The sequence below is a fragment of the Mesocricetus auratus genome, unplaced genomic scaffold (assembly GCF_017639785.1).
Source record: "Mesocricetus auratus isolate SY011 unplaced genomic scaffold, BCM_Maur_2.0 Super-Scaffold_100008, whole genome shotgun sequence".
In the NCBI taxonomy this organism is placed as follows: Eukaryota; Metazoa; Chordata; class Mammalia; order Rodentia; family Cricetidae; genus Mesocricetus; species Mesocricetus auratus.
Window position 1 is genome coordinate 9,735,098 of NW_024429192.1, and position 22,223 is coordinate 9,757,320.

Here is a 22,223-nt window from a genome sequence, read left to right on the forward strand (position 1 = left end):
ACAGTGACTCACTTCCTCCAACAAGGCCACACCTCCAGGACTGGCGTTGGTGGCGCATGCCTTTAATCCCAGCGCTTGGGAGGCAGAGGTAGGTGGATCCCTGTGAGTTTGAGGCCAGCCTGGTCTACAGAGAGAGTGCCAGGATAGGCTTCAAAGCTGAACAGAGAAATCCTGTCGGGGGGGGGGGGAAGGGGGAGGGGACACGACCAAAAAACAGCCACACCTAATAGTACCACTCCCTATGGGCCAAGCTTTCAAACACAGTCTATGGGGTTCACACCTATTCAAACGACCACACCAACTCTCTGTGTTTGAGAGTTCTGACTCTAGCAACTAACAAAGCTGGGTAAAATCTGACATCCCTATAGGCTGCTGCAAGGAATCTGTGCATGTGCGTGTGCGCGTGCGTGTGTGTATGTGTGTGTGTGTGTGTATGTGTGTGTGTTTAATGCATGTGGAGGTCAGAGGATAACTTGTAGTTCTTGACTTCCATCCTGTGGGGCCTGGGAATTAAACTCAGATCATCAGATGTGGAGGCAGACACATTTTCCTGCTGAGCCATCGCATTGGGCCTAATCCTGTTAATTTTATATTGAAATATTTACATTGTCTGGGTGTGATGTGCACACTTTTGATCTTATCACTCAGGAGGTAGAGACAGTTGGATATCCATGATTTTCAGGCCAGTCGGGTCTACAAAGTGAGATCCAGGACAGCCAAGGCTGTTACACAGAGAAACCCTGTCTTCCAAAACAAAAACAGAATCATACAAAAAAAGAAAATATTTATATTGTATAAGAAAGTCAATAAGACAATGAATGGCCATAATGTTACTGTCCAGTTTAAGAAACAAAAACTTTACAGAGTTTCCACTCTTGTGTTGTTGTTGATCCAGTCTAACTCTTGGATGGTTTAAGGCCTCTCATGAAAGTATATAGCACTCTTTTATTTCTCTCACGGCATATATGTGTTTCCGTATGTAATATCTTCCCTTGCCCCCAAGACAGGGTTTCTCTGTGTAAAAGCCCTGGCTTTTTTAAGGTTTAAGAACCCTTGCTGTGGCCAGGTTCAGCTCTAGGGGATGCAATACCATCTTCTGACCTCCATGGGCATCTGTACTTGGGCGCACACAGACAGTGACACAGTCACACACACACAGACACACAGTCACACACACATACACACGCGCGCGCGCACACACACACACACACACACACACTTAAAGTTAATCTGTAAAATAGAAAAAATATAGAAAGATTCAGTTTTAAGTTCACATTCCTCCAATTGGCATATAACTTGATTCAAACGAGATCCACACATTGCATGATCTGTGTTTGGTCTTATTAAATACATTATTTTTCCTTCCCCACTCCCACCAATATATTCGGTAAACCATTTTTGTAGAATTTCCCACATTCTAAATTCTTTGTCTGTGCCAATGTCATTTTATATATTCTGTAAATTAGGTCTGAAGTTTAGCTAGATTCAGTTTTGACTTTCTTTTGAAAGAATACTTAATAGGTCTCCAATACTTTCTGTTGCACTGTCTCAAGAACATAGTAGGGCAGATAGTCTTTTGGATTCTCAGAGGATGCCAGTGATTTATCCAGACTTCTGTGCATGCTAGGCAAGAACTCTCCCACTAAGCTTTATCCTGGTTGATACTGTAAAGGTCTGTCAGATACGACGTTTCATCCATCCCACTTACTAAGGGCTCTTTCCCCTTGAGCCAACTCCGGCCTCATTTTTGTATGGAAGAGATGGGGAGATCTACAAAATAACAGCGTAAAACAGTATCCAGATTTTAGTACGAATGGTAATCTTGTTAAATGGAGAATCCGACTCTCCAGTCATGGGCCTGAGAATCTGTTTTTCTTTTTTTTGTTTTTTCGAGACAGGGTTTCTCTGTATTGTTTGGAGGCTGTCACAGAGATCCGCCTGCCTCTGCCTCCCGAGTGCTGGAATTAAAGGCGTGCGCCACCAACGCCCGGCTGAGAATCTGTTTTTCATGCCGAACATCGCATCACTTCCCTAATAGCACTTTTTAGCACAGTTGCTACCAAACAGTTCTATGGCTACGTCATGCCCAAGTCAAATTCCCACACACTGCGGCGGACCCTAGGCCGGCTTCTCATTGGCCACTGGTGACGCCACTCAGGCAGGCGCGGCTGTCTCTGTGACGTCTCAGGCAGCGAGTGGTCAGAGTCCTGACAGAGAGGCGGGAGCGGAAGCGGGCAGCCAAAGGGTCCAGGTGGGCGGGGAGAAGCTGCTACCATGAGCCCCCTTCCGGCGCGACGTACCGGAAGTTGTGGCCCGGCGGTGTCAAGCTCGGCTCGGCTGACCGACAGCGCGGTCGCCACCGCGACCATGGGCGGGAAGAACAAGCAGCGGACCAAGGGGAACCTGAGGGTGAGGCTCGGGCGTCCGCAGGGCCGCGTGTGGCCTCCCGGCGTGTGCGTCCCCGCGGGTGGGCAGGCCGAGGACCCAAACGACGACTCGCGCCGGCGGTGTGCGTGCGCGAGCGGGAGCGCACGGCCAGGCGTCCCTGGGAAACGGTGTCAGCGTGCACCCGCTGCTGCCTGCCCCGGTGCCCCAGGTTGCCTGCGGGCTGTGGGGACAAGCGAGCGTACGCTTCCTTCGCTCGGGAGCGTGCAGTGGCTTTCCCGGCCCCTCCCGGCCGAGGCCGGAGCCCGTAGATGGTGTGCGCGCTGGCTGTCGGGGTCGCCCCATGGGCTCTCTCCGGCCTCAGGCCCACCTCCCTCTTCCTGCCTCCCCCTGGCCACCCTGACCTCGCCACGTCTTTCTTAGCCTGGCCTGGCAGGTCCCCGATGCCCATCTGTCAGACACCTCATTACGCTCTACCTCCAGTGTAGCCGTTCTCCTTAGGATCTCTCGATCTCTCTCTGTCTCTCTGTCTCTCTGTCTCTCTCTCTGTCTGTCTGTCTGTGTCTCTCTCTCTCTCTTTCCCTCCCTCCCTCTCTCTTCTCCCTCCCTCCCTCTCTCTCTCTCCCCGGTCCCTCTCTCTCTCTCTCCCCCCTCCCTCTCCCTCCTCTCCTCTCTCTCCTGTCCCTATCCTAATGAATGATCTCTCTCTCTCTGTCCCTCCCTCCCTCCCTCCCTCCCTCCCTCCCTCCCTCCCTCTCTCTCTCTCTCTCTCTCTCTCTCTCTCTCTCTCTCTCTCTCTCTCTCTCTCTCCCCCCCCCTCTCTCCCTCTCCCTCCTCTCTCTTCTCTCTCTCCTGTCCCTATCCCAATGAATGATCTCTCTCTCTCTCTCACAGGTTTTAGCCAGTTTGATTTTATAGAACTGTTCCACTGTTCCTGGGTCAGTTAACTTTAGTGATTTCAATATCAAAATATAACAATTACAATAGGTTAATTCCTATATTAAATGCTTTTCTTGTATTCTTGTCTTTTTTTTTTTTTTTTTTTTTTTTTTTGGTTTTTCGAGACAGAGTTTCTCTGTGGCTTTGGAGGCTGTCCTGGAACTAGCTCATGTAGACCAGGCTGGCCTCGAACTCACAGAGATCCGCCTGCCTCTGCCTCCTGAGTGCTGGGATTAAAGGCGTGCGCCACCAACGCCCGGCCAGCATAGTTTTTTAAATCGTTTTACTGTATAACTCGGTCTTTCCTCGAACTCAACTATGTAGACAACTAGGAACTCACAGAGATCTGTTTGCTTCTGCCTCGAGAGTACTATGATTAAAGACGTGTGCTGAACCCACAAACCTCCATATTTATTGAATCACCGACTATTAATATTTGTTCACATTTCATTTTCTCTCTAAATTTGTAAACTTTGCTGACCCTTAGGAGAGTTAAATTCAGTATTTAACACCTTATAAACTTTAAAAACAATGCCATTTTTCATATACCATGTAAAACTTTAACTGTGGTGGGATACTCAGATATGCAGACTTATAATTCTACTAACCTTTATAGTTTAATTCTGTTTTTAGATAATATTTTAAAAGCATTTGTGCCTGTGTCAAGTATCACTTGCTCCCCTTGGCTGCCATTTAAGTCTTTAGATTTAGACAGTTTCCCATTTCTTGCCCCCTTGAGTAGGTCTTTTGTGTCATAATAACCAGAAAGAGTTGGCCATTGCTTAGATATATTTAGACTCATCTGGTTGTTTTCTTCTGTCAATTCAGGTTAAGCCATTTTGACCAGAATACTTCATATGATGCCATTCTAGTACATCTCACCAGAAGTGCACAATACTTGCTTTATGTTTCTTCATCAGTGACATTGACTTAATGTTGACCATTGTAAAGTAATCTTTTTTCTATTGGCTGATAAAAAAAATGTGTGATGTTGTAGTTTGAGGTTGAATAGACTCATCTATGAACTTATCTCTAAAGGTTTTAGAACCTAAGATGATTCTTGCTAGGATCGGTTATTACCATGGTAGTTAAAAAACTTACTTTTGATATTGCAAACGACTAAAATAGTGAATTAATTGCTCTTACCTCACTTAAAAGATGATCTAAGTGGAGTTTATTTGATTAAGTTCGTACAGCCTGGAAGCTTCAGAGTTGGGGGTTGAAGTTTAGTTTTTTAAATGTTGTTAATAATGTGTGTGTAGGTCAGAGGACAACTTTCAGGGGTCCATTCTCCGTTCCCCTTTAAGTGACTTTCAGGATGGAACTCTGGATTGTCAGGCTTGCTTGGAACGTGCTTTTGCTCTCCTAGCCATCTTACTGGGCCTAGACTTGAATTTAAAAGTAGCATTTGTGGCCGGGCGGTGGCACACCTTTAATCCCAGCTCTCGGGAGGCAGAGGCAGGTGGATCTCTGTGAGTTCAAGGCCGGGTTGGACCGACAGCCTCCAAAACAATACAGAGAAACCCTGTCTCGTAAAAACAAAACAAAACAAAACAAAAAGTAGCATTTGTTCAGTAGGTACCACATGTATTTGTAGATCATAGATACATGTCTGTTCTTTGTTTTGTTTTTGTTTTTCAAGACAGGGTTTCTCTGTGTAGCCCTGACCATCCTGTAACTCATTCTGTAGATCAGGGTGGCCTTGAACTCAGAGGTCTGACGGCCTCTGTCTCCTGAGTTGGGATTAAACCTCCACCTGTTTTTTTTTTGTTGTTTTTTTTTGTTTTTACGAGACAGGGTTTCTCTGTATTGTTTTGGAGGCTGTCCTGGAACTTGCTTTGTAGACCAGCCCAGCCTCGAACTTACAGAGATCCACCTGCCTCTGCCTCCCGAGTGCTGGGATTAAAGGCGTGTGCCACCACTGCCTGGCTTTTTTTTTTTTTTTTTTGAGATGGAATTTTCCTGAGTAGTACAGATTGATCTGACTGAGACATCTTAAGTTAGCTCAGGCTGGTCTCAAACTTTAATCTTGTTGCATAGTCTTTAGTGGTGGGATTACAGGTTTGTTCCACTAAAATGGCTAACTGCAGTTCTTTTTGTTTTGAGACTGGGTCTCATATATACCAGGATGAACTTGAACTCATTATGTAGCTGAGTCTGGCACTGGCGTCCTGATTCTCCTACCTCCCCTTCCACATGCTGGAAATATGGGATTACAGATATTCGACACCACTCTGCTTCTGCTTGCTCTTCTTGAAGTATCAGTTTAATGGCAGACACAGATTTGTAAGAAAATACAATGTGTTAAGCTATGACGAGACAGGCATAAATGGAAAGAATAAGAGGAGAGAAGAGAAGAGAATGTTGGCTGGTCTGATGTAGAACAATGTTGCAAACACTAGTGTCTGAAGGATAGAAGGTTGCCAGGCATCCAAAGGAAGGGCCTTTAAATGGAAAGATAGATTATGTGATGATTGTGTTATGAAAGAGCATAGTAAGAGGCAGGCGGATCTCTGTGAGTTCGAGGCCAGCCTGGTCTACAAAGAGACACCAGACTTGTTACACAGAGAAAAAAGAAAGGAAGGAAGAGCGGACTTAGGGAACGTTGAGTGAAATTCACGGTATTGAATGATAGGGGAGGGAAGGATGGAGGGGCAAAGTAAGATAATAGTAGTAGGAGATGAACAGATGGTGGAAGATATTATCTGCTTCAGTTTGGTCTTTAAACCATAGACTCAGCCACTAAATCAAATAGCCTTAAAGAAGCCAGGTATAAAGAATGGACAGATATAGGTGTAGTCTATAGAAACTGCCAAAGATCCTTAAGTGTGTGTGTGTGTGTGTGTGTGTGAGTGAGAGAGAGAGAGAGAGAGAGAGAGAGAGAGAGAGAGAGAGAGAGAGAGAGCGTGCATGTGCACGAGTGCGTACATGCACAGTTGAGCAGAGCGCTTGTGTCCCTTTTGCTTGTTTCTTACTGACTAACCCATAATTGTTAATCTTAAGTATTTCTCTTACCGGAGAAAAGGGTCTGGACATCTTACTCCTCTGGCAGGCTACATAGTCTCTTCCATGTCTCTCTTTCCCAGAATCCTCCTCAACTCCTAGTCCCACCTATCTTGCTTCCCTATTGGCCAACAGTGCTTTATTGACATATTCACAGGACTTCCCCATCATACACCTTGTTTTTTTTCTTTTTTTGGTTTTTTGGTTTTTCGAGACAGGGTTTCTCTGAATTGTTTTTGGAACCTGTCCTGGAACTTGCTCTGTAGATCAAACTGGTCTCAATCACAGAGATTCACCTGCCTCTGACTCCTGAGTGCTGGGATTAAAGGTGTTGATGCACTTCCCAGCTTGCCCAAGGTTCTTAATTTGAAAAAAGAGTGCTCATTGTTAATTTGTGTATGTGCATAGGTGTGCCTGCCCACCTGTACTTGTACGGAGGTCAGAGGACATTCAGTTCTCTCCTTTCATTGTGGCATATGAGCCACGAACAAGTCCGAGGGATTTGGAAATGAAGGATATGACGTCCACCCGTTTGTGCTAAGAGAATTCGTCTGCCACCTTTATTACCAGAGAATGCGTGTGTCTGTGCCGCATCTGTGTGTCTGCCTGTTTGTGTGCCATAAGGTGTGAGCAGCCTTAGAAACAGACCTGGGAGAAACCCCAGGTGCAGGAGCCTGTGTTTGCCTCGTGTCAGTGCGGCAAGGCCGGGGCTGTCAGCCAGGACTAGAGAACAGGATGCACCTGTGGCTGTCAGCTGACAAGCAATGCACAGAGTTCTGTTGGGGTTGGGACCCAACATTTCACCATGTGGGTCCTCAGGCGTGGCATAAGATGCCTTTATCTTCTGAACCATTTTGCTTGGTCCTTAGCTTTGTAATTTCTATTTACCTATGTGTATAAATATTCAACCTGCAGAGGTCAGAATAGTAAAATATTTTATAGCCACAATAAAAGATACCATTTATACTTTAAGGAACTAGTTTTAAATAGGAAGCTGGGGTCTGGGTACCCTTTCTCTTGCTCCTAGTTGATACTTGATACTTTAGTGTTCAATGTAGGCTTCATTGGTTTAATAGTAGGAGTTTGTGCTTTGTTGTTTGGATTTTTGAGACAGGATTTCTCTGTGTAACAGTTTTGGCTGTCCTGGAACTCACTCTGTAGATCAGGCTGGCCTTGACCTCAAAGAGATCTGCCTGCCTCTGCCTCCTGAGTGCTGGGACTAAAGGTGTGTACCACCACCGTCACCAACACTGGCCAAAGCTTCTCTTGACTGCTGAGCCATCTCTGCAGGCTAAGGGTGTGTCTTTTGTCTTGATCATTATATTGATTTTTATGTGTATTACGCTAATTTTTGGCTTCCAGTATGGGGAAATGAGCTTATCTGCTCTCAAGGGATTCAGTCTAGCAGCATATGGCATTAGATCTCTCTTAGTGGGATAAATTTTATTGGCTGAATAAAAAGACTGGACTAATTAGTTTACATCAATATAAGATAATGTGGGTATACAAATATTGTCTATATGGTATTTGAAAATTAAAATTTTTATAAGTGTCTATTGTAGGCTTTAGACTTTCTTTTTCTTTAAAGTGTTCCCAGTGCCCATTATATTGATATCATCAGCCACAAATGTGTTATAACTATAGTTTTCAAAACCTTCTGATGGCATATGCTTATAATCCTAGCACTTGGGAGACGAAAGCAAGAGAGTCAGGGGTTCAAGGCCAGTGTGACTATATGAGACTGTCTCCAAAATCAAGAGTTGTTCTAATGTTTATGAAACTAGAATTGTGAGAGCATTTTTGACAAGCCCTTATTGACAGAAATACTCATCTTCAGTGAACATTTCAGGCTAGGGCAAGAAGCGGTCCAAGTTGTCAGTATACTTGTGGGGAGTTAAAGAAGTAAATTAGTTTCTTTGTATAGCTCAAATATTTGTTTTCTCTTTAGCAAAAGATCCTCTAACTTTTAGAACTAGGCCGGGCATTGGTGGCGCACGCCTTTAATCCCAGCACTCGGGAGGCAGAGGCAGGCGGATCTCTGTGAGTTCGAGGCCAGCCTGGTCTACAAGAGCTAGTTCCAGGATAGCCTCCAAAGCTACAGAGAAATCCTGTCTCGAAAAACCAAAAAAAAACCAAAACTTTTAGAACTAGTGGAATTGTATATTGTAAATTACCAGTCAAACCACCGATTATGATTCAAAACGGGTATTCTTTTAAAAATTACTTTTAATTTATGTATGTGTGGAAATGTGCTCTTTCTCCTGCTTTTCCTTCTTATCAGCCCTCAAACAGTGGCCGAGCTGCAGAACTCCTTGCCAAAGAACAGGGAACAGTGCCTGGATTTATTGGTTTTGGAACATCTCACAGTGACCTCGGCTATGTTCCTGCTATCCAGGGAGCTGAAGATATAGACAGTCTTGTAGATTCTGATTTCCGAATGGTGCTGAGGAAACTTTCCAAGAAAGATGTCACCACAAAATTAAAGGCAAGTTTTCACAAATAAACAACAACAAAAAAAAGATTTAGAATGTTGTTTTACTTGGGTGGTGATGGCACACGCTTTCGATCCCAGCACTTGAGGCAGAGGCAGACTGATCTCTGTGAGTTCAAGGGCAGCCAGGGCTGTTACACAGAGAAAGCCTGTTTCAAAAAAACCAAAACCAAAGCATAGTTTTGTTGGAGTAAATATTAGCTGTATTTATTGTAAAGGAAAATGTATACAATATGCATTTTTGGCACATAAGGTTTTTTTTTCTTCTCTGAAACATTTTGAACCACACTTTGGAATCCTGGCTATGTAGTTTTACTATGTAGCTCTTGGCTGGCCTGGAATTTGCTATGCAGACCAGGTTGTCCTTAAACTTGTGCCATCTTCCTGCCTCCACCTCCTGAGTGCTGGAATTACAGCTGTGAGCCACCATGCCTGGCTATAGATTTTTATTTGTGTATTTGAATGTTTTGCCTGAATGTGTGGGTACCATGTCCATGTGTGTGCCCAAGAGGCCAAGAGAAGTTGTTGGATCCGGTGGAACTGTAGTTATGGCCGTGAATCACCATGTGGGTACCTGGAACTGACCCTGGGTTCCTTTAAGAGAAGCCAGTGCTCATACCTGCTGAGCCGTATCCTCACACATCTCCTTATGTTGTTGAGATGCAGTGTTGAGATGACATGCAGTGTTGAGAGCTGCTGAGCTCGTCTGAGGTGTCTGTAGTCTTCTCAGCCTCTGTGTGGGCGCCACTTCTGACTCAGGTCTGTCCTTTTCATTTGTCTCGTTTATAGTGAAGTTTAAAAGTCAGTGCTAGAGTGGGTAAGGAAAGAAATTTTCATGTTTCCTTGTGGCACAGACGAAATAATGTAGTCTCCTTTTAAATAAAGCACACTAAGCTTCCAGAACAAAAGAAAGAAAATCAGTAGGCAGTGTCCCATTTGTTAATCTTGACGATGTTAATCACTTTCAGGCAATGCAAGAATTTGGGACTATGTGCACAGAACGAGACTCAGAAGCTGTGAAAGGGGTTCTCCCGTACTGGCCAAGAATCTTCTGCAAAATCTCGCTTGTAAGCATTAGAGTTTCTGAGCCTGTTGTGTAAGTGATTCATCTCTGTAGAGTGTCTTTTTTGCTACAGAAGGTTGGGAATGAGCTTGTAGTTACTCAGTCTTTGAACCCATTTTAGATACAATCTCATTGAAAAGGGGGAGAAAGGAAAAATTATTTCATATGATTGTCAGTAAAGAAACCCTAAATCCTCAGTCTTTCAAAGCAAATTTTTTCTTTTTCTCTTCTCTGCATTCTTTTTATTTAGTTATTTATTTATTTAATGGCTTGTAATTGAATCCTGAGCATTGTGATTGTAAGGCACACTCTCCACACTGAGATATTTCCTAGCCTGTCAAAAGTTAGTATTAGTTTGATTATGTGCATAGATAAATTCCAACTGTGAGCCATTGTAGAATATTTACAAATGTTAGTATTTGTTTTTAAACCACATTTCTGTTTTCAATAGGATCATGATCGACGGGTTCGAGAGGCTACACAGCAAGCTTTTGAAAAACTTATCCTTAAAGTAAAGAAGCACTTGGCTCCATATTTAAAAAGTGTCATGGGCTATTGGCTAATGGCTCAGTGTGATACATACCCACCAGCTGCAACGGCAGCTAAAGATGCCTTTGAAGCCGCTTTCCCTCGGAGCAAGCAACCTGAAGCCATAGCCTTTTGTAAGGAAGAAATTACAAATGTGAGTTTTTGGAATCATCCTGTACCTGTGTTTCTCAAGTGTCTGAAGGCTCTCAGGCAGATAATGGTAGCTCTTCTACCTCAAAACAAATTGTGTCACTCTTGTCGTACACAATCAACATAAAAGATTTCTGTGACCTCAGAAGGTATGGAGGGACCAGCAAGATGGCTCAGTGGGTAGAAGTGTTCCTTCCAACCCTCATAAAGGTAGAAAGAGCTGACCTTGCCGCTGTCCCTGACCCGCACGTGGGACAGCACGTGTTCTCTGTGGACCAGAGATGGGGCAGGAAAGCAAGTCCAATCTCCCTCAGGGTTACCAGCTGACTATCCCACGGTACCGCAGTAAGAGTAATGAGTAACAAGTGGCCACAAGCCTTTAGTGGGAAACTTCTCTTGGTGGGAATTGGAGCTGTCTTTACCACAGTAGCAGCCAATATAGGGGAGTAGATAGGAAGAGAAAACTGGGCGAGGTTCAAACCTCTTAGCTATCTGAGGTGGTTTGAGGGCATGGGAATTTTTATTTATTTAAATACTTATTTTTTTGAGACAGGGTTTCTCTCTGTAGCCCTGGCTGTCTTGGAACTCACTCTGTAGACCAGGCTAGCCTTGAACGTAGATCTGCCTGCCTTTACTTCCCAGTTGCTGGATTAAAGGTGTGTGTCACCACTGCCTGCAGAGTATGGGGAATTTTTAAAAAGTAGATTTTCCCTGTATCTGATCATCATAACAGTTTCATAAGACCTCAAGGTTTTGATGGTTTTCTCCTTCAGGTGCTACAGGATCACCTTCTAAAGGAAACTCCCGATACACTCAGTGACCCTCAGTAAGTTACATTGTTTCTAAGTAACTCACAGGTGGCATTTACTTTGTTGGTATCATGTGTAATTTCAGTGTTACATGTTCTAAGAAGGAATTTCAAATACAGGTAAAATTATTTCAGAGAATGCTATATGGTGCCTGCTATGTGCTTTTACTTGAACTTTGGCTGGCTGTTAAATTTGAATTTTTGTAGCTACGTATGTAGTTCTATAGAAAGAATTTTACTTTTTTTCTCAACATTGGTCTTTTGGCAGTCATAGCAGGAACTAATTTAAAGTTTGGCATACTTGAAGTTATTAAGTAGTTCTGTTAAAGAAGTAGTAAAAGGTTTTATATACTTGCATGGTGTTTTGTTTTGTTTTGAGACAGGCTTTGGAGCCTGTCCTAGAACTAGCTCTTGTAGACCAGGCTGGTCTTGACTCACAGAGACCTGCCTGACCCTGCCTCTTGAGTGCCAGGATTAAAAGCATGCGCCACCACCGCCCAGTAGGCATGTTATGTTGTGATTAAACTTTCAGGACTGCATCAGGTAGTCAGGTGCCTCAGCGCCCTTTGTAGAATTGCCAGCAGAGCTGCAGAGAGTACTGTCTGTGTTCCCTTCCTCCATGTGTGGGAGTGAAGCCTTCACTTTCACTTATTTAGCTGCAAAATGTGTGACTGAAGTCTGCTTGTGGGCAGACAGACGGCTCCTCAGGTAAATGTACTTTTGCAGTCAATCCTAAAAGGTGGAATTCGAGCCCTAGGACCTGCATGGTGGAAGGAGAGAAGCCACTCCCCAGTCTGTCCTGACTTTTGTTGTTGGTTGGTTTTACTCTTGGGAGGCCTGCCATCCAGCTCCCCAATAAACCACACATGGAAGGCTATTCTTAATCATAAATGCCCAGCCTTGTCTTGGCTTTTTCTAACCAGCTTATCTGAATTTAAATTATCCCCATCTACCTTTTTGCCTCTGGGTCTTTTCTTTTAAGTCTGTGTATCTTACTTTCACTCTTAATCCTGACTGGCTGTGTGCCTGGCCCCTGGTGGCCTCCTCTCCTTTTCTTCTCCTTCTCCTTTTCTTCCCAGATTTTTCCTTTTTATTCTTTCTGCTTGCCAGCCCTGCCTCTCCTTTTTCCTGCCTCGCTATTGGACATTCAGCTCATCAAGTCTAATAACACAGCTTCACAGTTAAACAAATGCAACATAAAAGAATGCAGCACATCTCGGCTTCATTAAACAAATGCTCCACAGCATAAATAAATGTAGCACATCTTAAATTACTATTCTACAACAGAATTCCATATGTGTATGTGCATTAAAAAAATCCAAAAAACAAAAACTATTTCTTTTTCAAATCCAGAACTGTTCCAGAGGAGGAGAGAGAGGCTAAATTCCATCGAGTTGTAACATGCTCCTTATTGGCACTAAAGAAACTGCTTTGCTTCTTACCTAACAATGAGCTGGATTCTCTGGAAGACAAATTTAAATCACTTTTATCGCAGAATAAGTTTTGGAAGTATGGAAAACACAGTGTACCTCAGGTATCGTAATAATTTTTATTTTAAGACTTCTTTTCTTTTCATTTTTTTACGAGACAGGGTTTCTCTGTATTGTTTTGGAGGCTGTCGACCAGCCCGGCCTCGAACTCATAGAGATCCGCCTGCCTCTGCCTAAGACTTCTTTTTTATAACGTCCCCCTGATTCACTGCATTTATGCTCATGTTCATTGATTGTGTTTAAAATTATGCAAGCACATCTTTGTAGTTAGTTGGTCATTCAGGACTTAGTTCCTCTTTTACTGCTACTCTATTTCCACCTTTGGTGGTGTTGGGTTGAACTGAGTGACATGCTTTAGTAGGTCTGTATTTTCACTGTTCATTCAGGCTGGACTGAATTAAAAGTAAACCACACTACGTTATTCAAGGCACTTTAGAGTTAGTGCTGTATGCAAGACTGGTTTAGTACATCTTACCCCTTTGGTTGCTTTCCCTTTCTCCACCTTCTAACGCTTTTAATGTGTGCATTTGGCTTGTGTGGGCCAGTGTCATTATCCATAGTAGTTACATTCAGTGTTTGTCAGCACAAACACTGAGTTAGAGATACTGAAACATTGTTCCTAGGAGAAATACAGGGTTAGGTTCCTGTGAGTTGTTAGTTGCAACAACTCTCCCAGCATCAGTGTGCCGGCTCCCTCCCCCTTCTTTCTGGGATTAAAGGCATGTACCACCAACACCCTATTTAACAATGTTTTCAAGAGAAAACTTTAAAGTTTGCTGCTTTTTTTTTTTTTTTTTTTTTTTTTTTGGTTTTTCGAGACAGGGTTTCTCTGTGGCTTTGGAGGCTGTCCTGGACCTCGCTCTGTAGACCAGGCTGGCCTCGAACTCACAGAGATCCACCTGCCTCTGCCTCCCGAGTGCTGGGATTAAAGGCGTGCGCCACCAACGCCCGGCAGTTTGCTGCTTTTTAATATGTCATGTGTGGTTAATACTTTGCTGAACTTGATTTTAATAATATTTTTGAAGAATATGCATAGATATTTTGGAAGGTCAAATATTTATATTTTTATTTTTTTAATTATTGAGATTATAATATAGTTGCATCATTTCCCCATTCTCTCTTTCAAATTTATAACCTCTTTGTCTTTGATACACATAAACACACGCACGCACGCACGCACACACGCGTGCTTGTGTTTAATGTTTCATAAATTCCTAAATACAACCTTCTCAGTCTGTAAGTTACTTGTATGTGTATGATTTCAGGCCTGACAATTGGTATTGGATAATCAGTTGCTTTGTTATTTTTGTTTATTTTGTATTTTGAGACAGCCTCACCATGTAACTCTGGCTGTCCTGGAACTAGCTTTGTAGATCAGGCTGACCTTGAACTCACAGAGGTCCACCTTCCTCTGCTTCTTGAGTACAGGGATTAAAGGCGTGAGCCCCTATGCTGAGCTGTCTTAATTGTTAATTACATTTATGAAGGTGATGTGCTTAGCTACCTCTACACAGCAGTTAGGTTTCAGCATGTGAACTGAGCTTGTGGGTGGACATTAGATGTAATACTGGCCTTGAACTTTAAATTTATTAGGTTAATATGTTTTGTTTTAGGAATTATGCTTCTCTTTTAGATCTATGGTCTCTTATCCTGAAAAATGATAGAACCCTTTTTCTGCAAGTTTCTTTAGATAAGCACTGTTAGGAAGTTTGCGGCTGAGTAATTTGACATCTGGATTGCTGTGCTTGCTGTCTTTCTGTTCATGTGGATGATGTTGCCCTGTTTGTGTTTGTTTGGCTGTGTAAGTTACCCTAAACGAAGAGCTGTGCTGTTAAATAGGATTTGTGTTAGAAATTATATTCTTTCTGCCTTTATTTTGCCTTGATAATTCCTAGTGTCTTCAGATTATTACTCTTAAAGATTTTAAAATTTATTTTTAGTGGTGTCTTTAGTTATAGGAACAGGAAAATTGTAAGCCATCTTAACCTGCTCCTACCATAGTTAATTGTATCAAAGGTCAGTAGGCCTTAATGTAATTCCACTTTCTGTTTCTTCTTTCAGATCCGCTCAGCATATTTCGAGTTAGTTTCTGCTTTGTGCCAAAATGTTCCCCAGGTGATGAAAGAGGAAGCTTCCAAAGTGAGCCCATCTGTCCTGCTTAGTATTGATGACAGTGACCCCGTGGTCTGCCCAGCTCTCTGGGAAGCCGTGCTCTATACCCTGACAACGATTGAGGTGTGTAAGGCAGGCCGTGTGGCGCTGTGGGGACAGCTTGTCTTCACACTTGTGTCTTTCATCCCCTCGGCCATATGAGAGATCACTCCATCATGCCATCCAAACCCATGGGACAAGTGCCAAACCAATTCAGCAGACATGCTAAACTGGTCATAAGATGACAAATATTATATTCCCTTCCCTGCCCCTTTTTTCCCTTCCTTGCCCCCCCTTGAGCTTTTGTTGTGTTTGTTTGTTATTTTTTGAGACAGAGTCTGTATACATACTTCTGGTTGTCCTAGAACTCGATCTGTAGACCAGGGTGGCCTGTAGCTCACAGACATTTGCTGTCTCTGCCTCCTGAGTGCTGGGATTAAGGGCTTTCGCCATTATGGGTATTTAAAAAAAAATATTGAAACATCTGTTCACTTTCTCACATCACCAGTGTTAAATCTCAGGAAAGCACAGCAGTGTGGAGTGGCTGTGGCATCATGAGGAGGCGAGTTTGAGTCTTCGGTCAGAGTTTATGACCTTAAACTTTACTTTATGCTTAGTTAACTTTACAACTCAGTCTCAACACTGCAGAAGTGTTTGTGTATAAGATCCCCTTACTCAGTCATTGTACCACTGAACTCTCAAAGGATTTCGGAACCAGAAGTATGTTTACTTTTAAGGAAACAGCTTAATGTTTAAAATGTTTTAAATCTTCCTGTTAGCATGGCAAATACATGGTTATTAAATGTAATACATTTAATTTTTTGGAGTTTTATTTTAGTTGTGGTGAGAGATTTTCTAGTTAAAATATTTAATATAAATTTAAAAAATTGTTTTTGAGTCTGGGTTTCCCCACATCACTCTGGCTGGCCTTGAACTTTTAGAGACTCACTTGCTTCTGCTTCTTGGGTCCTAGAGTTAAAAATATGTCCCACCATACCTGGCCTTATTTATAGTTTTTTGAAATTTTTCTTTGGAGGCAAGGTCTTGCCATGTAGCAAAGATAGCCGTATAGTCTCACAAGTGTTGGGCATATAGGTTATAGGTGTGCTCTGCGATTCCCAGCTAATTTTCAGCTTTGAGATTTGTTTCCTCTTAGTTTGGAAATATAATTTCTAATTTTTTATTGTTATTGTTAGGACTGTTGGATTCATGTAAATGCAAAAAAAAGTGTGTTTCCCAAGCTGACGACTGTGGTTCGTGAAGGTGGCCGGGGTCTAGCTGCTGTCATATATCCTTATCTTTTGCCATTCATCAGCAAACTCCCTGAGTCCATTACAGAGCCAAAGCTGGATTTCTTCAAAAATTTTCTCACCTCTCTAATTACTGGGTAAGCAATTAACATTTTCTTAACTTAAAAATTTGCATTTATTTCTTTATTGTCTGTGTGTGTGTATGTGTGTGTGTGTTCGTGTGCGTGCGTGCATTCACACGTGTCATGGTGTATGCATGAGGTTCAGAATACAGGTTGCAGGAATCTCTTCTGTCTTTCCATCACGTAGGTCCTAGGGATTGAACTTGAAGTAAGTAGTCAAGTTTGGTGGCAAGAGCTGTTAGCCACTGAGCCATCTTGCTAGCCTAAATTTTGTTTTTAGAAGCAAAAGGATTTTTTCTCGTTTTTATTCTTGTAGTTTTCCTTCTTATTTGAATTTCATCATTTTCTTCCCTTCCTCTATTTGCTAAACACGTAAAGCTTTCAGAGAAATAGGAACGATGAAGCAGGACAGGTCTTGCCATGTTGTCCAGGCTAGACTGGGCTCAGATGAGCCTCATGCCTCAGCATCAGCCTCAGCCTCTTAGGTGGCTAGATTAGAGGACATGGAGGTGTAGCCAACTCACTTCTCTTCGAAACCATCAGAGCTTCTCTGAAAAGATAAATACAGTTAAGTGCCTACATGGGAATAGACCATGTTCTAAATGAGTGATGGTATTTTTATATTGACAAATACAGACACCCACATTCATAAAATGAGCTAGTGAAGTTTTTAAATGTTCCGTACCATTACATGTTAGAGCTGTTTATGACCTAGCATGTAGCTCACCTGTCCACTATCATATGTGAGGTCCCAGGTTCTGTGCCCAAGTACCAAAATAAGTTACTTCTGTTTAACACTTTAAAAAGTTCCCCTCGATCCTGGCAGTGGTGGCACACGCCTTTAACCCCAGCACTTGGGTGACAGAGGCAGGTGGATCTCTGTGAATTTGAGGCCAGTCTGGTCTACAGAGTAAGTTTCAAGACAGCCAAGACCACACAGAAACCTTGTGTCTAGAAAAACTTTAAAAAAAAAAAAAAAGTTTGCCTCGGGCGGGCTGGACAGATGGCTCAGTGGTTAAGAGCACTGGCTGATCTTCCCAGAGGATCCAGATTTGGTTCCCAGCACCCACCCTGCAGCTCACACCTGTCTGTAACTCTAGTTCCAGGACTTCTGACATAGTCACACAGACACACTTGCAGGTAAAACATAAATGGACATAAAAATAAATTATAAAATTGAAAAAGTTCACTTTATTTGTTGAGCTTAACAAAATGTATATTTTTACCATTGTCACATTTTAAATATAATCTCTGGTTATGTCATCTTTCATATTTACAGATGGATTAGCATATAAGCAGGAACTGAGTCTTACCTTAGTTTTGAAAATAAGTTTTCTTCTTTTCATAATTGTTGATATTTACATTCTCATCAGCTGTATATTTCGGTTACCCTTAGTTCTTAGCTTTTTGCTTTTTGTTTGTTTTGTTTTGAGGCAGGGTATGTGTGTGTAGCCCTGGCTGTCCTGGAACTCACTCTGTAGGGTCAGGCTTGCCTTGAACTCGCAGAGATCCACCTGCCTCTGCCTCCTGAGAGCTAGGATCGAAAGACGCGCCCTATCATGCCCCACTAGTTCTTGGTTTTAAGAATTTGATTTTAAGTCTTTAGTGTGACACCCTTTTAATGTCTTTGGTGGTTCTGAGTTTTTGTTTTCTTTTGCTAGAATAATTCTGTTATTTTATCTTAGGCTGTCAACCGAGAAAACCAAAGCAAGCTTTTCCGAGTGCTCAGCTGTCACCTCTGCGTTTTTTGAATGCTTACGGTTTATAATGCAGCAGAACTTAGGCGAGGAGGCAATGGAGCAGATGCTTGTCAATGAGCAGGTACGCTTGCAAACCACCCATGCATGCATACACACAGAAGAAGACTCCCGCTCCCTGTGACCTGATGATATTTTTGGTAGTTAGCCTTGCATATAACGATTTCACTTTTAGAAATTGAATAGTGTATTTCTGACTAGATAAGTAAAAATTCTGTATTGTCGGTTGCTAGTGTAATATCCTTAGACTGATTTGCCATACCCAGTCTCTAGATTTAAATCCCTGACTACTTTAGAGGGAGACAGTAGAGAACGGATTTTGGGTGGTGCTCTTGGTGACGGCTAGTGCAGGTTTCAGTTATTTGGTAATAATCTTGTTATTCCTAAAATTCTCAGGTGCTTTTACCCCTTTGTAAATAGTTGTATTTGACTTTGAGATCCAGGATAAAGAACAGGGTCTGCAATTGTAGAAGCCTGGATGTTTGCTAATATCTTAGGTACTGTCTCTTTTTTAAAGACTTATGTGTGTCTGTGCATGTGAGGTAGACAAGTCTAGATGAAGGACTCAGAGCTCATGGACTAGAGTTAGAGCTGGTTGTGAACCACCTGTTAGGGTCCTGGGAACTGAACTCCAGGTATCTACAAAGGCAGTACATGTTCTTAACTACTGAGCCATCTCTCCAGCCCCATTGTTATCATCTCTTACCCATACCTACCTTTCTTTTTGGTGTTTTGAGACAGGGTTTCTCTGTGTAGCCCTGGCTGTCCTGGAACTCACTATGTAGACCTGGCTGACATCAAATTCAGATCCACCTGCCTCCATTTCTTCATGTTATAATTCAGGAAAGGTGTTCTGAATTTTTGGTGCTTAAGTGCCCTAATCTTCCAAATGAGTTATAGTTAGTCTGCTTGTCTGTCTGTCCGTCCATCCTTCGTTTTTTTGTGTTGTTTTGTTTGTTGTTTTTGGTTTTTCTTTTCTTTTTTTGGTTTTTCAATACAGAGTTTCTTTGTGACTTTGGAGGCTGTCCTGGAACTAGCTCTTGTAGACCAGGCTGGTCTTGAACTCAAAGAGATCTGCCTGCCTCTGCCTCTCGATTAAAGGTGTGCGTCTCCACCACACACGCCTGACCCCTGATTCTTATGGTTCTTCCACTTCCCAGGGCTACAATTGTAGGCATACACCACAGCACCTAGCGGGCTTCTGCTCTTGTGTGTTTCTTGTATCTTTTAATTAAGTGGGAAAAATGCAAAAACTGATTGAGTTTAGAAGGTACAAAGAAAACTGGGTTATGCTTATGGTTGATTACATCATAGAATTAGTTGAGGTGGAATAGAGTGAAATTGTCAAACTTTTCGAATAATTGAAAATATTTGAGTTAACCCCTTTTTCAGAGATCTGAGGGGAAAAATCAATCATTCGAGTGTCCATGTTCACGTGTGTGTGTCCGTGTGTCTGTGTGCATTTTTTTTGAGACAGGGTTTCTCTGTTCCTTTGGAGCCTGTCCTGAAACTTGCTCAGTAGACCAGACTGGCCTCAAACTCACAGGGATCCACCTGTCTCTGTCTCCCAAGTGTTAGGATTAAAGATATGGGCCCCCACTGCCTGGCTTAGTGCACATGTTTAAGTGCATATGTGAATGACAAAGGACAATTTCATGTGTCATTTCTCAGGAATCTACTCTTCTTGCTTTTTGAAGCAGGCTTGATATGCAGGTTTGGGTAGGCTATCTGGCAAGTTAACCCCAGGGATCTGCCTGGCTTTTTAAATTAATTTTTTTTCATTAACATAGAATTTGGAGATTGAAGTAAATTCCTTATCCTTGTATGGCAAGCGCTTCAGTGACTGAGCTGTCTCCCTTGCCCTCAAATAGGAGGTTTTGTGTGTGTGTGTGTGTTTTAACCTTGTTTACACTCTCTGAAGTTTTACATTTTTACCCTCTCTTTCAGTTGATCCCATTTATTGATACTGTTCTCAAAGACCCAGGATTGCAACATGGGCCTCTATTTAACCATTTAGCAGAAACAATAAGTTCTTGGGAAGCCAAAGCAGATGTTGAAAAAGATGCTGAAATTGTTTACAACCTGCAGAATGTTCTGCTAAATTTCTGGGAAAGACTATCAGAGATCTGTGTTGAGAAAATCAGTGAGCCGGAAGCGGATGTGAAGACTGTTTTGGGTGTGTCGACCCTAGTAGGGGTCCTTCAGAGGCCAAAGAGGTCGTTGAATTTAAATAGAAAGAGAAAAGGCAGGGTCAGGTTTGCCAGTGAGGAGCCTGAAGCTAAACAGGAGAATGAAAAGTGTGTGTCTTCAGGAGAGAGCAGCGAGGGCTCTGAAGGAGCCGCTGAGTCTTCTGCCACTCATAAGTCTTCAGACCTCATGTCTCCTTTAAGGAAGAAACCTCTGGAAGACTTAGTCTGTAAACTTGCCGAGGTCAGCATTAGCTTTGTCAATGAGCAGAAGTCAGAGCAGCACCTGCAGTTTCTCTCTACGCTGCTCAACTCCTTCTCCTCAGGCCAAGTATTTAAAGTTCTCCTCGGTGATGAACAGAAGGATGCTGTCAAAGCCAGACCTCTGAAGATAGGCAAATTTGCACAAGAAAACCCTGCAGTGCAGTTCCTCTACCATAAGCTGGTCGACTGGCTAAATGGGAGTCAGAAGACCCACGGGAGCTTCCTGGTGGACATCTTGTACAGTGCCCTCGGATGCTGTGACAGTGACATGGAAAGGAAAGATGTTTTGGATGATCTGACCAAGGTATTATGTCATATACCTTTTATAAACATTTTTATGATGATAAGCCTGCATGGGTGCTATCTTCAGATTACTTGAGCTGAATGTCAGTTGCAAGACAAACAAGATTCTCTTCACTGTTTTGGAAACAGTGTTACCACTGGTAACAAAAGAAATTTGGGCTGCTTAGTGTTGACCTTTTGCTTTGGGTGTGTTAAGCTACAGTTGTATTGTTGAAGCTTTCCCATTTGTCCTGTAACTTTCTAACTGTTTCTGTTTCTCTTCCAGGAGGACCTGAAATGGGGTTCTCTTCTTCAGGTCATTGAAAAGGTATTTTAAACCAGCCCCCCTCCCTTTTTTTTTCTTTTTCTGTTTTTGTTTGTGGTATAAACAAATTAAAACTAAGCCACAGTTGTATTTTCACACTGTAGTCAGGTGTCTGATAGAGCATGTCCTTATTCCTGTACACTACGACTTGGACTCTGAGGAGTCCAGTTTGTTTTTTAGCAGTTGATACAACACTGAGTTGTGCTCTAATTGAGACTGCGAGGGCTCTGCTCTTTGTGGTCTTGGAAGTGAGAGGACGGTGCTGCCTCTAACTTGAACATGTCTGCAAACTCTTGCTCTGTGGAGAAGTGTTCAGGATGTGAAAATTGTACAGTTTGCCATTTGATGAAACAAGAAAACCAATAAAAGATGAAATCAAGGATGTAATTTAGGAAAATTTCAAATAGCTTTAGTTTCCTTTCTTTTTTTTTTTTTTAATTTATTTATTCATTATGTACACAGTGTTCTGTCTGCATGTTTGCTTGTACACCAGAAGAGGGCACCAGATTGAACTGCAGATGGTCGTGAGCCACCATGTGGTTGCTGGGAACTGAACTCAGGACCTCTGGAAGAGCAGCCAGTGCTCTTAACCTCTGAGCCATCTCTCCAGCCCTAGTTTCCTTTCTTAATGATGGGTTAAGTGACATATAAATTTTCAACTGTAGGTGCTTATAATCAGTCACTTAAGAGACTTCCCCTTGTGGCATATTTTACTATTTTTTCTATTTTATGTTTTTCTCTTTTAAAATGGTAAAAGATACAAAACAAATTTAGCTATCATAATAATTTCTTTTTCCTTTTTCCTGTGTTGTGATTAAACCAAAGCCTCCCACATGCTAAGCAAGCACTTTGTCACTGATCTGAGCTACATGCTTCAGTCCTGTTGTGTTTTTATGACAGTTCAGGATAATAAGTATAGTCACATTGTTGTTTAAATCCCCCAGACTTTATTTTTGAAACTACATTGTAGTTGTTAGTGAAGCTCAGAGAGAGAACACTTGGCAAGTGCATTTGAGGCCCTAGGTTTGA

General features: G+C 42.4%; 1 protein-coding gene across 1 annotated transcript in view; it reads left to right on the top strand.

Annotated features, from left to right (window-relative positions):
* Positions 1-2,222: 2,222 nt before the first annotated feature.
* Ltn1 (listerin E3 ubiquitin protein ligase 1) overlaps positions 2,223-22,223 on the top strand; it is a 54,365-nt gene continuing 34,364 nt past the window's right edge. Inside the window, exons 1-11 of the mRNA XM_005073857.4 lie at positions 2,223-2,409; positions 8,609-8,812; positions 9,787-9,885; positions 10,333-10,563; positions 11,333-11,385; positions 12,721-12,901; positions 14,919-15,092; positions 16,205-16,395; positions 18,066-18,201; positions 20,085-20,891; positions 21,156-21,197. Coding sequence (XP_005073914.2) covers positions 2,275-2,409; positions 8,609-8,812; positions 9,787-9,885; positions 10,333-10,563; positions 11,333-11,385; positions 12,721-12,901; positions 14,919-15,092; positions 16,205-16,395; positions 18,066-18,201; positions 20,085-20,891; positions 21,156-21,197 — 2,253 coding nt within the window. The 5' untranslated portion in view covers positions 2,223-2,274. The remainder of the gene's footprint in view (positions 2,410-8,608; positions 8,813-9,786; positions 9,886-10,332; positions 10,564-11,332; positions 11,386-12,720; positions 12,902-14,918; positions 15,093-16,204; positions 16,396-18,065; positions 18,202-20,084; positions 20,892-21,155; positions 21,198-22,223) is intronic.